We start from the raw sequence: 18,851 nt of genomic DNA on the forward strand, positions 1-18,851 counted from the left end.
CTTCCTGTAATTTTCTGAAGGCAGGGACCAAGACTTCTTTTCTTGGTGCCCTCCCAGAATACAGAAAAAGGGGCCTGTAGCAGATGGAACAGCACCTACAGAAATATGGACGATTGTAGCAAGGCTTCCTGGTCTTAGACAGTTGGAAAGGTTTAATAATAGCCTTTTTTCCCTTCATCCAGCTTCCTGTCAGTTGTCTCACAAAGATCAGTGCCCATGTTCATTTTCTGTAAACTACTCAACAGTTCACTTTATATTGGTGTAGCCCATGATCAATCCACCAGAAACAAGAGCCACCAGCAGTGGTAGGATCAGAATACTTTAATAAGATATCAGTGTCAAAATACATTTCCTTATAAAGTTAAGCTCCCATATAGTAATAACATTGTCAGTAGGAATTTGACAAAATAATAATAATGTTCATGAAATCATTATGTTGATAGATAAGGTTAATATGAAGCTTGGAATATTTTTCAGAGTGTTTTAGTAAAACTGCAAGGGTAAAATGCCCTTAATGCTGCGGCAAACACAGAGAAAACAGCAGCGCTCACAGGTCAGTAGCCCTTCGGGCTGTGCCGCCCACTGTGCGTGAGGCAGGGCTGCGGCGCTGAAGGACAGTTTGGGCGACACAGTGACTGAGTAATTCTTCTTTTGAAACTTAAATTTTGTTTTGGGCAATAAGTTCATCCAGGCTTTCTCGGTCTGCTGTGTTTTGCTTTGTGTGTTTCTAGAAACTTTGCCGTTGTACCCATGATGGAAAGTTCCATGTGGCTAGTATTTTGAAAACAAGTGATACTGTCCCTCTTACCTGGTGAGTTACAAGGCACTTTTTAGGAGACTGTTTTCAGTGCTTCCAACCTATATACGTCACCTCTGGGAACAGACAGACCACAAGGAGGCCCAGGGGGCCATCCCCGGAGGTCTGCTTGCTGCACCTTGATATTGCAGAGTGATATGAGGGCCTGGTCCCACGGGCAAGGGGCATGAGGATGAGGCTGGTCAGGACCAAGGGCCGCCTTTCTGCACCTTCACCCCACCCCCGGTTCAACTCCATGGGCTCCAAGGTGGTGAGCTGGACGTGCACTGGATCACTATACTGCTTCTGAATCTGCACCGTTTCATGAATTCCCATCTAAACCACCTCAGAGTAGTTCTGGAAGTATCCAAACATGCCACATGAAAGACTTAGAGTCACATAGCTCAGTGCACTTGAAGGGCTGGCAACAAAATCTTAAGAAGAGTTAAAGCACTTCCCCTCCCTTAGATCGTCCCACCCCCACCCCTGACGCGCCATCAGACCCTCTTGGCAGTAATAATACATACATACATACATACATACAAAATACATATAGAACACGAGGAGAAGACAGCTCGCAATGCTCCCACTTAATGATTCCACTTTCTGGATTATTTGTCACGCCTATGGCCTATCCTGAAAGCAAAAAGCCAACAGCGAGAGACCTTGAGCAAGGTTAGTACAGGCCCGTGGGAGTTCTGTACAATTCTGCAGCGTCAGCAACATCAGGAAAAAGAAGATCAATAGCTTAAAAAAAGATTTTAAAGTGATTTTGTGAGCAGGATTCCATTTCCGTTTCTGATATTACAAAGTACCCATATATATGATAAACACTTAACCCAGATATAAATTTTCTTTCTTAAAAAACTCAGTTATGCTTTTGAATAATAATAATTAAAAAAAAATCCACCAAATGCAGGGGAAAAAACACCAGTTTAAGAAAAGCCATACTGTGCAACTTTCATAGATAACCACACACAATGGAGTTTACCCTTCACATTTCTTTACCCCCAAAAGTCATGTCAAAATTAGAGCAAAGAGTTGGCTTAAAAAAAAAAAAAGATGGAAATTTACAATACAGTGATTAGTTTTAAAAAAAGAAAGGAGGGCTGAGAGATAGAGGCCAAAAATCAAGCTTAGAAAGCAAGATTATTTTGTTTCTCTTTGGCAACAACAAAATCTTTTTTAGTTAAATGAAGCCAAAGCTTTCCCGAAAGAGAACAAACATACACCAAACTTGTTAATATGAATATTGTCTGTGTGTGTGTGAGAGAGACCCATGAGTATTATAAATTAGAATTTGGGGAAAGAAAAATCTTATAAAATTTAAGAACATTTTCATTGACAGAGCAAAACATAGCAGGTAAAACAATTATATTTTAAAAATATGGATAATAAAGTGAGCATCTTCAGAAAAAGGCCACTACTCGGTGACCTGGACAAGTCTGCCAGGTAAGTGTATCTTGTAAAAAGTGTGGTGGTGTTAGAAATACCTAGTTGCAAAAAACAGACGGAGAACGTGAAGCTGGTGGGACGGCGTGGGAAGGATGCCTGTCGGTGGGCAGCCCTGGCTCAGGTAGCCTGGTCCAGGGCTCGGAGGAGATCCCCTCCTTGGAGGAGCGTGGAGGTTCCCGGAACAGGAACGTTCACCTCACAGTCATATCTGGTCAATTCCGGCAGCAGGTAGGGCTCAAACGAGGGTCCGAGCAGCCGGCTTGCCATGCCTGAACAGAGAGTTAGTGCTGTTGTTTAAAAACCCTGAAGCAACCGTGTGGGGAGGGTCTGTTTCCTAAAAGGCTAGCAGGGATGCGACGACGGCACTTCCAGTTTTCATGACTCCGGGGCATAGTGGGGCAGCCCTTATTTCACGCTTCAGTGTTGTCTTTCCCTAGTGCCCTACCCCGTGCTCGGAGCAGGGACCCAGCAGACAGCATGTCCGCCTCCCTCATCAGGTGAGGGGCTGAGACCCAAGGCGCAGACAGAGTGCGCAATGCAGATAGGATGGGGAAGGGTTCAGAGGACGGGGAGGGTGGGCGGAAGGAGCCCCTGTGAAGGCTTCCTGGCCTGGGAGGTGGAGGCGTGAGCCAGTGCCTGGGCAAGGCTTGGACTTGCTGACTGAGCCCTGCCCCCTGTGCACTGGCAGCTGGAGGGAAGTACGAGCAGAGAAATGGAATTCTGAACCAGCTGGTGCCTGCACACACATCATACACATCATACACATGTGCTGCAAGCACATGGACATGTATATACATATATGCATGTGTGCACGCACACACACATCCTTCAAAGGACACGTACACACCCACACACACACCCACCCACACCCACCCACCCTTCAAAGGCCTGACTTCCAGTTTCAGGATCCCCACCCGTGGCTGCTCCTCTCCTGCTGAGAAGGAAGCTAAGGGGACAATCCCAGCCCAACCCCCACCTCCCCCTTCCAGGAAAGAGAGGGCCTGGGTGCCTGGAGGCAGACTCAGAAGCCCTTCACTGGCCCCAGTGATGTGAGTCCCTGCTTCCCTTCCTGACTTACGTGAAGCATCTCAGCCACTTCCTAGGGTCCATGCCTGCCTCCCCCACTCATCCTTGCTCTCCTGTGGACTGGGTGTGTCTCATGGCTGTCTGCAGCCCCACAGTAGAAAGGGGTACTTGCCCATCATCCTTTTCTAATCCCCTTTTCTTTTACTCACCCTCAGAACCAACCTAAATTAAAACAAAATTATTTTCCCCTGAAAAGAATGAGTTTCCATTCAAGGAAACTCATGGGTTCACAGCAGGGATAATAATGCTGATTACCACTTCATGCGAACATATACACGAACATACACACTTTGCACAGGTGTGGGCAAGGTCAGTCTTTGCAAACCTATAGACTGTAGCCCTCCAGGCTCCTCTGTCCATGGGATTTCCCAGGCAAGAATACTGGAGTAGTTTGACATTCCCTTCTTCAGGGGATCTTCCTGACCCAGGGATAGAACCTGAGTCTCCTGTATTAGCAGGTGGATTCTTTATCCACAGAACTACCAGGGAAGCCCATACTTTGCACGTAAGCCTCTAAATTAAACGTATGGGCTACTACTCCAACCTAAGGTAGGCAAGGATCAAAGCTGGAATGTAAGCCCAGGATTATCTTGTGACTCTAAAGCCTGGACTCTGAAACACTGAACAGCAGTCTGTCCCAAACCACAGTACTGAGGAAATGACCCTCTTTTAGGGCAGGAGTTTTGTATGTTTCATCCAAAGTATGAATCACATTCCTGTTTACATAGCAACCATTTCGTGACAATATATTTCATAGGATGCTGAAAGACTAAGAGGGGTAAGAGGCAGGCATCGGGTAGCCAGTCCTCCCAGAAAGCAAGGTCCAGTGGAATGACCTCTCCAAGCAAGCCTGGCCACCCTCCCAGCAGTGCGTCCTCATCTCAGAGTGACGCCCCGGTAGGTCACTGCATCACAAAGAACTGAGCAAAAGGCACAGGCTCTGGGGCTCTTACAGTGGTATAGCCCTGGGTGTCACCTGGCCACTGGAGGGCTCCTTCTACAGCCCTGTGGACAGGGGGCCTTCCAGTCTCTGCTGTGGTCCCCCAGGGAGAGGAGGGCTCACCCCTCCCAAGGCAGCTGCCCTGCCTGAGCAAGTTCATCCTTGTGCTGAGACCCGCCCCCTTCTCCATCCCCTGGCTCCCACCCTCTCCCACAACGCCCAGGCCCTGGCACAGCACGCCTGTTCCTGAGTGCACCCACCTGACATCTTGTGAGCCGCTGGTAGGCTGTAGTCCTGGTACTGGGGGGCGTAACACTGTGGGGGGAACCCACCCTTGGTGGGCTCCCCCGGGCTTGTGGCAGACGGTGGCTGTGGTGGTGGTAAGTGTCTCAGGGGCTGGCTCCTGCCCCTCACGGGATTCTGGATGAACTCATCTGAAAAGGCCGATGTCAGAGTGAGGGGACAGACTGTGACACCCCCAGCATCCCTCTTCCTCCGCGGGAGGAGCCCAGAGATTTCTGACGATGTTACCCTCAGGTGGTGAGAGAGAGAGGGACCAGGGTGGGCCCGGAGCTAAACCCCTAACTCCACCGGCAAATGCTCTCGCCCAACCCCACCCTGCCACGGCCCAGGACCGCACTCACCATTAGGGACGTTTGCATTTGGCAGCTTGTCCGGCATCAAAGAGCAGGTCCCACCGCCCCTGAGACTCTTCATTCTTTTCCACATCAAATGTGAGGTGCTGCTGCCTGGTGGATCCCCCTGCGTGTGGAAGTGCAGACGTAAAGGGAGAGGCCAGAGAACCCAGTTCCAAACTGCGCTGGGGTGAGGTGAGCCCTGCTCGCTCTGAGAGACCCTCCCTGTCAGCCTGGGTCTCTACATTCAGCCCCGGCTCCCACCCAGCCTTCCCCAGGGCTGTGGAGGGAACTGCGGCAATGCCCCCAGGAGATGGCTCACCCCACTCATGTCTTGGAAGGCTTGCTCCTCGTACTCCAGCTGTCGCTTCAACTTCAGCTTGTTGGAGAGGGCAATCATGGCTGGGCTCATCACGTCTGGACCCTGAGGCCCAAAGCCCTTGGCAGATCTGCCAAGCCAGAGAGAGGGGTTGTGAGAGAGTCTGGGGCGCCACGTGCCCAGGGTTCCCCCAGGAGGAGGACCTGACAGTGGCGGCTCTGGAGCCCCAAGGCAGAGCCCTGGAGGAGGGGAAGAGGGCCCGGGCTGGGGCTCTCCCTTTCCTCGGTGTCCTCTGCCCGGTGGACACTGATGGTTCAGTTGTCTGCACCTCCCTCCACACATTGCCCGTCTGACTGGCTGGCCCCCCGCGGCCTTTAGTACTGGCTTGGTTTGTGGCTGCCCAGCTCAGTGACAGCTGTCTTTGCGAAGACCACTTCTGCCCCATCTGCCCTGCTCTGCTTGGACTGCTCCCCAAAAGGGACAAGGGAGGATGCCCGGTAAAAGGCAAGGGCCTTAGGGAAGCCTAACCAATGGGCCCTAGGAACTTGACGTCTATTCCAACCATGGGACAGCCAGGGGAGCTCCCAGGGGTTGAAAGGGCCTTGTGGGGGTGGTGGATACTGGCAGATGCTGGGAGGAAGCAGGACGGGGAGGGCGATGCTGGACTCTGGCAGCCGAAGTCAAGGAGGAAGGCAGGGGCATCTTTTCACTTTTCTCAACTAGGCTTCCATGCTTGAACTGAGGAAATGTCCCTCCAAGTTGAGTGTGTGGGTGGTCTGTGGCTCAGATAATGAACTCTGAATAAAAAAGGCACTCTAGTGGGCTCCTGTCTGTCCCTCCTCCCCCATACAGCAGCCCAGGGTCTCTGTCACTGACCTCTTCTTGAACATGGCGAGATGGGGTGTGGCAATGGGGGGCCCTAAGGGTGCTGCCCCCAAGGCTTCTGCGTGCTGATCTTCACCGGGCCACTTCATGGGCCCCAACTGTAACGGTGGGTCAGGGGGCCACTGTGTGTTGGATATGCCTCCCATGGAGGAGAGAGGGGTGCAGGTCTGGCCACAGCACTGCAGCAGGGACACCTTGCTCCCACCGTCAAAGAAGGTGAAGGACACACGCCGCTGCTCAGGCTCCGTCTTCTTGTTTTCCAGCTGCTGCTGATACTTGTCCAGGAGAAAGGTGCTGGGAGAGGCCATCGGCGCCAGTGGCTGGAAGATGTTTGACATGGTGCTGAAGCAGTGCTGGGGGGTCGACTGGGGGGTCTCCGGCAGGAGGCTCTCCTCGGGGCAGATGGGGCTCAGCTGGAAGTCCTCTCCATCCATGGGGATGTAAGGCGCCAGGGTCTCCAAGTCCAGCTCATTAAAGTCAGTCTAGAAGACACAGAGCAGGGGCAAAGCAGCTCAGCAGTGGGCACTGCCTCAAGGACACTGTCTCATTCTTGAGGGCCCAAGAGAGGAAAACACAGATGTGTCCACAAGTGTGGAAGGTCTTCTGACAAGTGCTACCAGCCTTCCTGCGCATCTCCTTCCAGTCTTTCTTCCACACACCCCACTGGTATCGGCCTCACCTCTTCATTCCTGCCTACTCTGATGAGCACGATGGCTCCTGGGGGCCAAGGGCAGCATTGTCCCCATCTCCCTCACGTGCCCAGGGTGTATCTGTGGACAGCTCATAGGGTAACAGTGGCCCAGTGCTCTCTATGGAACCTTCATTCAGATCAACAAGGACTCAGAGATGGCACCTCAGGTTCCCAGTATGGGCACCATAGGGAATTCTCACAAGCAGATGCAGCAAAACATTTCAACCCTCACTGGGGGGAGGTAGCTTATTAACAACTACATGACACGGTTAAAGAGAAGCAGCAACCAGTTATACACTTTCTCTTTTCAAGGAATAAATCTTAGAGGAGTTCAGAGAAGAAAGTGCAGGGTTGAAGTAGGGAAAGATTGCAGAATAAAGACACAAACTGAGGAGGCAAGGCAGAAATTTGGATGAATAACCCAGGGTAAGACGAATAGGGATTAATACATTTCCTTTGGGTTTTGTGACACACCTACCCATCCACCCACACCCTACCCTGTTCACACAGGTTTTACAAGACTGTTTGGCCTTATGCAATATGTTTCTGAAACGTTACATGTAAATAAAAATTTGTCAGTGAGATGTCATTTTAAAATGCATTTAACGTTAAGTTATTTCTAAGAATCCTAAAATGAAAATGTCTGCAAAGGGAATTGTTCCCTGTGCTTAGAAAAGTCTTATACATCTGGACATGCTTTTTAAATGCAGGGCTCCTTAAAGAAAGGTCCAGTTGTAATTTTGGCTTTCTGAGCACTAATAAATATCCAAGTTAGTAGGACATAAATATATGGAGAGTTAAAAAGAGCTGGATTTTACCTGACGGGTAAACCAGAGGGCAGAATTGGGAGAAGCAGACGACCACAGGCTCCATTTCCCTGCACTCTCACCCAGTTAAGGGACTATGGCATTGGCTAAGCTTTCCCACTAGTCTTTGCAGCAAAGAGCTGAGGCTGTAAGAATGGACATAAGCCTTCACCAGCAGGAGCTGGAGGGCCTGGCGCACCATCCTGATCTCCATGACTATGTACCTGGGTGCCACACTGGTCCTTCGCCTCCGTGTCCATGGCAAAGAGCTTCTCGATTGCTTCAATCTTCAGATTGTCATCTAGAGATGTATAATAGTCTTCAGGGCTGCTGGGCTAGGGGCCAGGAAGGAAGGTGACCAAGTCAAGGCTATGGCATTGCTTTCCCCAGAAGTCCAAGGTGGAAGGAAAAATACATCTCTGGACCCACAGAGTCAACTCCATTCCATGGAACAAGGATTTGTAGAGAGGCCACTCCATATGAGCTGTGTGAACTTCTCTGAGCTCAGGCTCCTCGCCATAAAATGAGGCTGCCTTGAAGAACAAGCCAGACAGAGGCATGGCTGGCCAGGCCCTTTGCGCGTAGCAGGATGGTTACTGTCCTGCATGGGGACTGAGCTCAGGGCTCACAGCTGTCAGTGACTGAGCTCCTGTCTTCAAGGACCTTATTCTGTAGATGGGGGTGGAGTGAGTGCCAACTGCAAGCATCTAATATGTGGCAGGTAAGTCTCACAGCCACCCTTGGGGTCTGCAGGAAATCTGAGGAAGAGAAGGGCAGTACTGGGGCCTGACCTGTCCACTCAGGCATCCGGCAGCAGCCAGAGGAGCTCACCTTCTTCATGACCTCAACTCAAGGCGGGGGACTCACCGTGGAGCAGTTGCTGCTGCTGCTGGCACTGGGGGTGCTGTTCCCCAGGGCGGCCTCCTGGGGCACGGTGAAGGCGGGCAGGCTCCTGGCCTCGCTGTGGGTGCCGTGGCTCTTCAACTCTCCAGTCCACTGCTGGCCTGGGGGCAGGATGGCCTTGCCATAGGCTGAGGACTCCTCAAAGTTTGGGGTCCCTGTGGAGACAGGGCCTGGCTTGGTTAGCACCCACAACCACGGGGCTCATCCCCAGGACAGAGGAAGCCCGAATGATGCACAAGAGTTCCTACAAGGGTCTGCAGCGTGCCTGGGGCTAGGCCCTGGTGCACTGAGGCTTAGTTGGGTTAAAGAGGCCTTCAGCCGGGGCTCTGCCTTAATGTACAGACTCTGTTTAATGGGAACATCCTCTTGGAGCTGCTAACTTTCAGAGATTAAATGTATCAGTTGCCTCTCTTCCCTGAAGGGCATGCATAGGAGATGGTTATGAGAACTGGGCAAGTTACCTCGTTATTGCCACAAAACTGGGACGCTGCATGACTTCTTGTCCCGGTTTGCCCTGTGACTCTCTGTAGTCACGATCCCCCCGTGGCTTCTCAAGAACACATCGAGCAGGGCCAAGCCAGTTCAGAGCAAGCACAGGGAGGTGTAGCTATTCCCTGAGTGGCCACAGTAAGGCTAGGGGTGATGGCGGTCAGTTACCACATGGGGAGGAAGGGGCTTCACAGGTTCACAGCAAGGGTCAAGAGCTGGAAACCCTGCTGGGGCCACCAGGACTCGCATCCCCATGGGCCAGGTAAACATTTAAAGACGTGCATGTAAGGACTTACTGCTGGGCTCAGATCTGTTTCTCCATCCATGTTTCTGGGATGATTTCTCCCAACATTATTTCAACCTAGCAGCCTTCTGCCTAAACACACAATCTGTCTTTCAAGGTGGAGATCTGCCCACTCTGCGAAAATACGCCCATGGCCTTGAAGCAGACCCCTGAGACCTCTTGTCTCAGACTTCAACTGCCCATGATGGAGAATCGACGAACCTCACCTGGATCAGTGCCTTGAGAGGTCAGACATAGGGCAGTCCTGAGCCATGGTGAGTGTATGTGCACAGCACAGGGTCTGGCCACACTAATGGATGATTAGCAAGACTCAGAGAAGGCACATGGCAGCTCTGCTTAAGGGAAATCTGTGCCAGGGAGGCCTCCCCTCCCTCCCAAGAGGGTTTGATGGCCCCAGCAGAGCTAAGATGCACCCACCAAAATCCAGAGAAATGATGGTGTCTCCCGCGGTAGGTGCCAGCTGAGCCAGCTCCTCAGGCTCCTCCTTCAGCTTGGTGAATAGGAAGTTGCTCTTCTCAGACACAGCCACCTTGCCACTGTTATCAAAGATGCTGTTCATGGTCAGCAGGTGCGGCTTAAACGGCGACTCCGTCTGGTCCATGGAGAACACCACATCATTCTTCTCAATTTCACTGTTGAGATGAGAGGAAGCTTCAGACCCTCCACGTTTCCCATCAAATCCCTTTTGCTCTCCCAGCCACACTGAAGCCCTGACAGCTAAGCCTCTCATGCACAACCATGGGTATGGACAGTGTGTTAGCATTTTGTAAAGAACTGCGCAATATGGTAGTTTGGAGTCCTGGAGCCTAGCGATGCCAAGAGTGCCTCACAATATGTATCTGTCTTGGGTGCTGTTTTAATATTGTACGTGGGCTGCATGCTGTGCACAGACTTGCAGGCTTCTGCTTTTGTTTCACCCTAGCACTGCCTTTCTCCAGCCGTCTTCCCAAGTTCTACACAGCTAGGGTGTTACATCTTCTCCCCCAAAATATAAGCAGCTCTCTTACCATGATCCTCATTCAGAAAACAAGTAAGGCGATATCTGTGTTCTAGCTGCCTCCCCAACACAGGGTGGAGGCATGGCTGACAGACGAGAGGCAAAGGGCAGAAAAAGTGCTGTCAAAGGGAAATCCCAATGTTCCACTGTTCCCAGGATGCCCACCGCCAAGAGCTCTAAGATGTGATGCTCAGGTTCTGAGGGGCCTGGTGTCCCCAGGTTGCATCGTCAGTCTCAGGAACACCTCACCCCCCGCCCTTGTGGCCCCCACCCCTCACACGCTCACCTCAGGACGTAGTTCACACACATGATACACTGGGGCTGCAGGTTGCGAGGGTTGTAGATCACCGTCCCCTGTGTCTCCAGCCACACATAGCCCCCATGCTTGGCAAGCATCCGGTACTGGCCGCTCACCACCTGACCCTTGGTGCACACTAGGGGAGGAGAAACAGGGCCTGAGGTCAGGGAGGCGAGGGCAGTGTACGGGCAAAGAGACGGGAGGATGAGCTGGAAGGGCGCTGAGAGCGTCTTGCCCAACACTTCATGTTAAACATGGGGAAGGTGGTCCAGAGAGGTTAGCTGATGTCCCTAGGCTGACTGTGAGGGAGTGGCCATGGCCAAGCCCTTGACAGGTCAACTCACACCGGCTCAGCTGTGAGCAGAAACCAAGAACAAGCACCTGCCCTTCTTTCCCCTCAAGGTCGAGAGGAAGCCGCTCCACAGGGCACCAGCCAGATCCATGCATGCACCCAGGGTTCAGGAGCAACTCCTCTGCCCCACACTGCAGGTGGGGGGAACTTACAGGCAGCATGGAGAATGCCTGTTCTCGGCAGTCACTGGTAGCAGACCCACCTTCAACTCTCTGCTTGTGAATAAAGGCAGTTTAAAAAACAAAACAAAATAGATATCCTGATTGTTTCAAGTCATTGGTCAGACCTGCCACCTTTAGGTCCACAGAAGGTTTGGGACCCAGAGCAAAGGCAGAAGCAAGCCTCCCAGACTCCCAGTGGGGGCTGAGGCAGTACTGGGCCCCCAGCCACCTCCACACACAGCCTCTTCAAAGCCTGTGAGTCCTCTGCACTTGGCCTGCCAGCTGCCCAGCTAGGCTACCTGTATATGACTTCTTTCCTCTCCCAGAATGTTCTAAATGTTCATTTAACATTTGCTTTTCTCTATAAAAACACTGGAGAAAGGACCCTGCATCCCAAGATGGTTCTCTTCCCCAGTCTAGAATGCTCTGTTCCCATTAAAAAGGAATCAGCAAGTCCCTTCAAATGAAAGTTTACTAATGTTAGGATTTCTGATAGTTTTCTGAACTGCCCACTTACTTTCATTCCTTGGGAATTCATTCTTCTGAATCCCAGCTCAGAAACCCCCAAATCACAGAGAACTAAGAAGAGGCATGCCAGCAGAATTAGGAAATCTTGGTTTTGGTTTCTTCATCTGCAAAATGGGGTACTGATAATAATTAACAGTAATGATAATAGTTATTATTAGTACCCAGTATCCCACAGCTGTTTGTACTGAGAACCAAATCTGCCCACCTGGCTAATCAGGTATAAAAATGCTGGCTGAATGTCACTGACAAATGCTGTAATGGAATAAGCCCCTCTGCCCCACAGTCACTAACATGTATAGTGCTCAGGCCCTGCCACATCTACAGGACACAGCTGCAGATAACGTCTTGAAGGGCCTTATGTGAGAACACACGGACATTCTGTAAACACAGAGAATCTCTCCAGTTTTCCTCATAGGCTCTTGAACCACTCCCCATTCACCACTCCTGCGTAACTGAGGAAATACAGCTTGGTTCATACTAATGCTGCTTGCAATCCTTTTACATTTATGTTTTTCTTGGCACATGTCACCCTGTTCAGAAATCTAATAAGCACTTCCAAGGTATAGGAAGCCCTATAACTTACACGTGTATAGTGCTTTTCAGGGTTCAAAACCATCTCATAAGATAAATTCATTTCTGCAAAGGGATTAGAACAGCGCTTGGCCCCTAAAGCATCCACAGGATTAGTGTCAGCATCCCCTAACTTACTGTACAGCAACACCATAAACTGCTGACTATTAATATTCCTGGTTTTCATTTGAAGAAACTGAGGCTTAGAAATACTGAATGATTTGCTGAAAGGCCCCCTCAGTGGAACGAGTACAGGACTGTAGTCCAAACTGAAGACTCTTAATCTAAGTTTTTTTTGGTTTGGTTTGTATTTTTAAAAAAAATCAACTTTTTGTGCTAAGTTGCTTCAGTTGTGTTTGATTCTTTGTGACCCTATGGACTGTAGCCTGCCAGACTCCTCTGTCCATGGGGTTCTCTAGACAAGCATACTGGAGTGGGTTGCCATGCCCTCCTCCAGGGGATCTTCATGACCCAGGGATTGAACCTGAGTCTCGTATGTCTTCTGCATTCACAGGCAGGTTTTTTACCACTTGCGCCATTACCACCAATAGAAAATGCACCCATTTTAAGCATACATGTCTTGATGAATGTACAGACCCTTGTAACAGTCACTACAATCAAAGAACTTTCCCTTATCCAACCTCCCAAATTTCTTATACCTCTTAATAGTCAATCCCCATTGCTCCACCCCAGTCCCAGGCAACCATTGATCTGTTCTCTATTAACGATAAAATGAAATCATCTTCTCTCCATTTGCATGGAAGTGGAATCATACAAGAGCATGTGGTCTTTTGTATCTGCCTTCTTTTTACCTAGCGTGTTTCCCAGAACCCTCATGTTGTTGTAGATATTTCTGGCTTGTCCCCTTTAATTGCTGAGTAATGTTCCACTGCACAGAGATACCATTATTAGTTTATCCATTCACCTTTCAATGGATGTTTGAGTTGTTTTCAGTTTTTGGTTATGATGAATAAAGGTGCTATAAACATTTATGTACAAATCTTTGTATGGACATACCGTGTGGGTACAGTGGGTGGGTCATATGGTAAGTACACCTTTCCTTTATTAGATACTGCCAAGTTATTTTCCAAAGTGGTTATATCAGTATCGTCTAATCTTTTAAATAAAATCCTGTGCTGTAGGGAAGACAGATATTATTTATTTATTTTTAACATGAGGAAACTAAGGCCAGAGGGATTGTGACCTGCTTTACATCACACAGGACAACAGTCTGGGCGATGAGACAGCCTTGTGGCCCGCAGTGTGGTGCCCTCCTACATTCCCATGGGCAACACTTCACTGGGAAGACTGAATTGGTGGTTGCTGCTGTCCTAAATCATCATGGACCCCTTGGCCAAAGAAATAACTCTGTCTTCCCTCATCTCCCTTTATCTGCCCCACTGAGGCTCCCTTGCTCTAGCGACATGATTCTTGCACAATTTCAAGTGCCTGGAGTGAACTTATTAACTTGTTCTTAATGCAGACAAGATTCAGGGCTCTTATTCTTTTTGATTAAACAGTGCAGTGAGCAAAGGTTTTAACTGCATTTCTAGCGACTGCAGGCGAGGGCCTGCTCTGTCAGTAGCATATAATTACGCCAGCTTCCTAATCATCTGCTCATTAATGCCAGCCTGGGTGAGGGGCCTGCTACTTGGTAGATAGGCTTTTTATGGCCTTAATCTTGTTTTCCTAAGAGCACATACTGTCCTCACACGACAAAGAAAAATCAGCCCCCCTCCCCCAAACCCTTACCCTCCAAGGGCAACAAGTGTATAAACTGCTAATCCATTTGCAAATGATGGCTTTCAATTATCTAAATCTGGTTTGAGGCCTGAACTTCCCCAGCAATTTCAACGGTAAACCTTCACGGGCTAAGATACACATACATGCCTAAATTCGGGATGCTGGTGTGTAACCCTGGATCAGCCTCAAGCCTGGGCCTCCAACTATTCCATTGTATGAGCGTGGGTCTGTGGTGCAACTTTATCTGCATAAACTCAATGAGAAAGAAAGGGAGAGACAGAGTCAGACAAACACAGAGAAACAGACTGAGATGGACGGACAGATTGAAAAAGAGAAAGAGGAAAAGAACTGTATAGCGCATGGAACTCTACTCAGTTATGTGGCAGCCTGAATGGGAGGGGAGTTTGGGGGGAGAATGGATACATGTATATGTATGGCTGAGTCTCTTTGCTGTCTACCTGAAACTATCACAACATTATTAATTGGCTATACTCTAATATAAAATAAAAAGTTTTAAAAAAGAGAGGGGGAAAGAGAGACAGAAATAGTTGCTTCTGTTTAGTTGGCATTAACCCAATTTCCAGGCAACCCATGCAGATTTCCTTTTGTGGGTTCAGGCTGACTGGGTAGAGGCCTCCAAACTCAGAGCTGCTTTGGTTGGCTCCATCAGGGGAAGAAGGGAACCTGTGATTTATATTTGGTCTGTGAATTATCTTTAAGTGTGCCTAATGCTTAAAAACACAGAGGCAATAAAAAGCACCATATTGCTCTTGGATTTAGCAGAAAACTAGTATGACAATATTTTACCCCAGATCTTTTTTAAGGATCAAAGATTTTCTAAGAGAAGGAAAAAAACCCTTTCATAGGCCTACTGAGAAGTAATCATTTTTGTTCTTTTTGACAGTAGCTTCCTCCCCTTTCCCACCCCAGAAGATACAGTCCAATGCTGTCCTGCAAGAATTCTCAGAAACATTTGCTAGTGTCCCTACTTTGACTCACCCTTGGCTGAATTGAGAAAGAAGGTTAGGCTTTTCCGTAGTTTTACATCTAAAGGAGGGAAACCCCAGAAAGCCAGGCACTGGGGAATCAGTGGGTAAGCTGGGCCAGAGCCTGGTCTCCCAGTCCCAGTATCAGGATGACTTAGGGAGCTGGAACGGCTATGGATCAGAAAAGCATGGGGAATCCCACAGTGGAGGCTGGTGCCACATCCTACAGTTTCAAAGCTGGGGCAGGTTAGGGCTGGGTCACGTCCATGGCATGTCCACCTCCCTCCCCCATCCTGAATGTGGAATCTGGATTTTGGATTTTTTTTTTTTTTTTGCCAGAGACCACAGTGAGAAACATCTTTGAGATTTCATTAGGGGCCCTGCTGCACTGTCAGATTGAACCCTAAAGCCATGAGGATGAAGAAAAGAAACCACTTAGAGAAGATCTTACTGCTTGTGAGACCAGTAACTGTGCTTCTGTACAGTTTATGGGCTGCTGATCTGTTAGCTGCTCTGAACCTCAGCTGTCCTAACCTTGGGATAGATGGATGAATTTAGGAACAATGGGGAAATAGCTGCATTTCCATTTTCTTCATTGCCACTCCAAGCCACTCTAATCCTCGGAGTCCAAGACCAACAGGACCACTGGGAATCTTCTCAGACTAACCGATTTTAAGTCCTTCTGTAATCCTCTCAGCACCTCCATCAGCACTGGGGGCACTTTTTTGAAGCATTCTTTCCAAAATATAGTTTTTGCCCTTGAGTTTATCATTCACTTAGCACCTATACAGTACCAAACACTATGCTAGATACTCAGGCTGAAGGTACCAGCCAACTGGCTCCCAGGGAACACATAGCCCTCCTTCTCCCTCAGAAATGAGATCCTTTAGGGTAGGGATCCTATAAATTTCTATTTCCTCCAGTAGGCCAAGTGAGGAGGGTATGGCAACCCACTCCAGTATTCTTGCCTGGAAAATCCCCATGGACAGAGGAGCCTGGTGGGCTACAGTCCATGGCGTCACAAAGAGCTGGACATGACTGAGTGACTAAGCACAGCACAGGCCAAGGACAGGGTTATAGACCCAGAGTCCTTGCATGCTGATGGGCTGTATGGATTCAAGAAAATTGTCTTGGATCATCTGCAAATGAGAAGACTTAATTGGGATTAAGGTCAACTGAAATGCAATAGAACGGCTCTGTCTAATATGGTAGCCATTAGCCAAGTGTGGCTACTTAAAGGTAATTAAAACTAAAATTTAAAAATTCAGTTCTTCAGTTGCATTACACATATTTCAAATACAGCAAAGGTCACCCATGGACTCTGCAGAGGAAGGACATTTCCACTGCAAAAAGTTCTTTTGGACAACCCTGCTCTAGAATCCTTTCATAATTCAGGTTTTTTTTGTAAGCTGCAAGGCACCATTTCCACATGCCATTATTGGGTTGCCTGGACATTCTCATCCAACTGAGTTCTCTGGATTCAGCAAGCAAGCTCTTGGAAAACCATGGCCTACCTCAATTAATCTGGTAAGTTGGTACTGTACAACCTCCACCTCTGTTTAGCCCAATGTTCCCCCATCCTTCAAGGTTCAACTAAAGTGCCCTATCCTTTCTTTTCCTGAACTGTCCCAGCCCTCTTCTTCTCTGAACGGCTGCACTTGCATCTAAAGCATATTACCCAAGTTGATCTCGCTCTATGGGGCTGTTCCATAAGTTTTTGCAGTCTGTTAACTGCAGAAATGTGCCCAGTGGAGGTGGTAAGGGGGGAATGAGATTCAGCCCACCCTCCATTCTCTAGGCTATATGCTTGGTGTGTTGCTGTGTCCCCTTATCCTATTTGCATCAACGTGCCATATAGGCTGGTGGCAATTTTGGTTTTCTAACTTTCCTGAGGACGTGGGTCTTGTCTGCCACACAAGACGGTCGGCCTTGTGACGAAAGTGATTGGATTTTCTTCCTTCTCGCCAGTCACATTTCACTCAAGGCCAGATTCCACAGATGTATGGGGCACTCCTGGAACTTACAGTTCTGGTGGCTTCTGGTCATGTTCTCTGAGTCCAGTGCATGGTAGAACTCATAGGCTGAGCGGCCAAGCAGCTCTTCAGGGTGGTAACCAACCAGTTCTGTGATTCTAAATTAAAAAAAAAAAAAGCAAGGTGGGGAGATCATATGAATATGAACGGTGTGCAAGGACCTATATCCAGAATGTAAGTCAAATGCACACATTCAATGAAACACACTCCAAACTTCCTAGTCATACCATTCATCTAAACAAACAAAAATATGGTGATCAACTTGCAACTACGTGTATACGGAACCTCACTCTTCCTGCCTTTCCTGAATTGTGTTTGGATAGGAAGGAAGAGCATCTATCTAAGGGTTCCCTAACTCTCACCCCGAGACAGGCACCCATGCATGTTCTCCAGTGACCACTGCAAGGGGCTCTCACCAGCCCCCTCACTCCTTGTTTTTGTAGACATGTGAGCAGAGATACAGAGACGGCAGACAATTTACTTGATGTCTACACAAGTGTCTGGGGACAGAGCAAGAATAAAAATGGGAACCTCCTGATTATTCAAGCTTATTCTAGTAGAAGTCATTATAAATGAAAAGTGAAAATTATGTGATCCTGAGTTAGAAAAGCCCAGAGGTGGCCTTTGCATGTGTGTTAACCCTGGGGCAAGAGGAACCCGGGCAGCATAGGCTGGTCTGTGCTCAAGTCTTCACCCCTCAGGTCCTGCCTGGTGACCGAATACCTCTTAGACATCAGGTGTGCCATTATGGGTTCTCCAATTTGTCCCTCCCTACCTCAAGGAAAGGAGGGAGGGCATGAGGTGCCGAGAGGAACAAATACGAAATCACAGCTCTAGAAATGTGCCCCTTCATTAACACTCTGATAAATAGGCAGCTCTGAAATGACAGGGCTTGGCTGGGCCCTGAACAGTGTCTGCTTTTGATGGGAAGTGGGCTGAGAAAAGGCAGATGTGGAGAATCATGAAGAATCATGTACCTTTCTAAGAACCCTCTGCTCTGCACAGGAATCATTAAAATAAACAAAGCCCTACCCAAGAACCACCAGATAAGCCGCTTTCCCACGTCATACCTAAACATATTTCTCATAATCTTTGTTCTCTTACATTTTTTCTAACGGGCTTGCTGTCGTGTTTACTTAGCCTATCATGAGCTAGAAGTGATGCTATCTCCTCATCATTTCAAGCTCTATTCTGGAACACATGGCTTCTGGGGCCTGGCCTGGTCACCTGTCCATGCTGGAGATGCGCAGCATGGAGACGAAAGCAGAAGCTGTGACTCATAGTTCTCCTGTCTCTGCTCCTCTCCCACTCCATATCGGTTTTGTATAGGTCAGGCTAAATCATCCTAGAATATTATTTCTGTTCTGTCACTCCCCTGTATAAGCATCGCCAGCTCACCTATCACCAGTCACATCCAGAGGAAATAAACTCTGCCTAACTTCCAAGTTCTCCCAGAGTCTTATCTCCATCTTCCAAGCAGTTTAATTTGCAGCTGATCGGCAGCATGCCATGTCTCCTGCCCTGGTATATCCTTTTCCTCCCAGTTTCCATTGCTGGCAAAGCTAGGCTTGCTGCAGAGCCCCAGGGCCTTCTTCCTCTGAGGCCTGATGATGACAGGGCCAGTTCAAAACTGCATCTTGTTCACTGAGCTTTCTCCAAGTCTCCCTTCTTGAGCCTAATCAGCAAACACAGTGTCATAAGAAATTATGTATTCTTCTGTCCACATCCTAGGCTGCCAACCCTGACTTCAGGGACCACATTGTCCTTTGGCCTCCACGACAGTGAGTGCTCAGTAAATGCCACAGTAGCTGACCAACAGACTGATTTTCTTTGGGGGCCTAAGGTACAATCAGAGCCCTGTCTAACCCAGCACT

At 48.9% G+C, this 18,851-nt stretch overlaps 1 protein-coding gene across 1 annotated transcript in view; it reads right to left on the bottom strand.

Moving 5' to 3' along the window:
• Positions 1 to 304: 304 nt before the first annotated feature.
• The window catches only part of EPAS1 (endothelial PAS domain protein 1), a 94,247-nt gene continuing 75,700 nt past the window's right edge, over positions 305 to 18,851 (bottom strand). Inside the window, exons 7-16 of the mRNA XM_055400849.2 lie at positions 16,969 to 17,075; positions 10,593 to 10,740; positions 9,727 to 9,941; positions 8,481 to 8,671; positions 7,838 to 7,948; positions 6,108 to 6,598; positions 5,235 to 5,361; positions 4,922 to 5,039; positions 4,538 to 4,711; positions 305 to 2,520 (exon numbers count right to left, since the gene is read on the bottom strand). Of these exons, the coding sequence (XP_055256824.2) occupies positions 2,369 to 2,520; positions 4,538 to 4,711; positions 4,922 to 5,039; positions 5,235 to 5,361; positions 6,108 to 6,598; positions 7,838 to 7,948; positions 8,481 to 8,671; positions 9,727 to 9,941; positions 10,593 to 10,740; positions 16,969 to 17,075 (1,834 nt within the window). The 3' untranslated portion in view covers positions 305 to 2,368. The remainder of the gene's footprint in view (positions 2,521 to 4,537; positions 4,712 to 4,921; positions 5,040 to 5,234; positions 5,362 to 6,107; positions 6,599 to 7,837; positions 7,949 to 8,480; positions 8,672 to 9,726; positions 9,942 to 10,592; positions 10,741 to 16,968; positions 17,076 to 18,851) is intronic.

The sequence above is a fragment of the Moschus berezovskii genome, chromosome 11, assembly GCF_049115385.1.
Source record: "Moschus berezovskii isolate FMDL1 chromosome 11, NW_MosBer_1.0, whole genome shotgun sequence".
NCBI lineage: Eukaryota > Metazoa > Chordata > Mammalia > Artiodactyla > Moschidae > Moschus > Moschus berezovskii.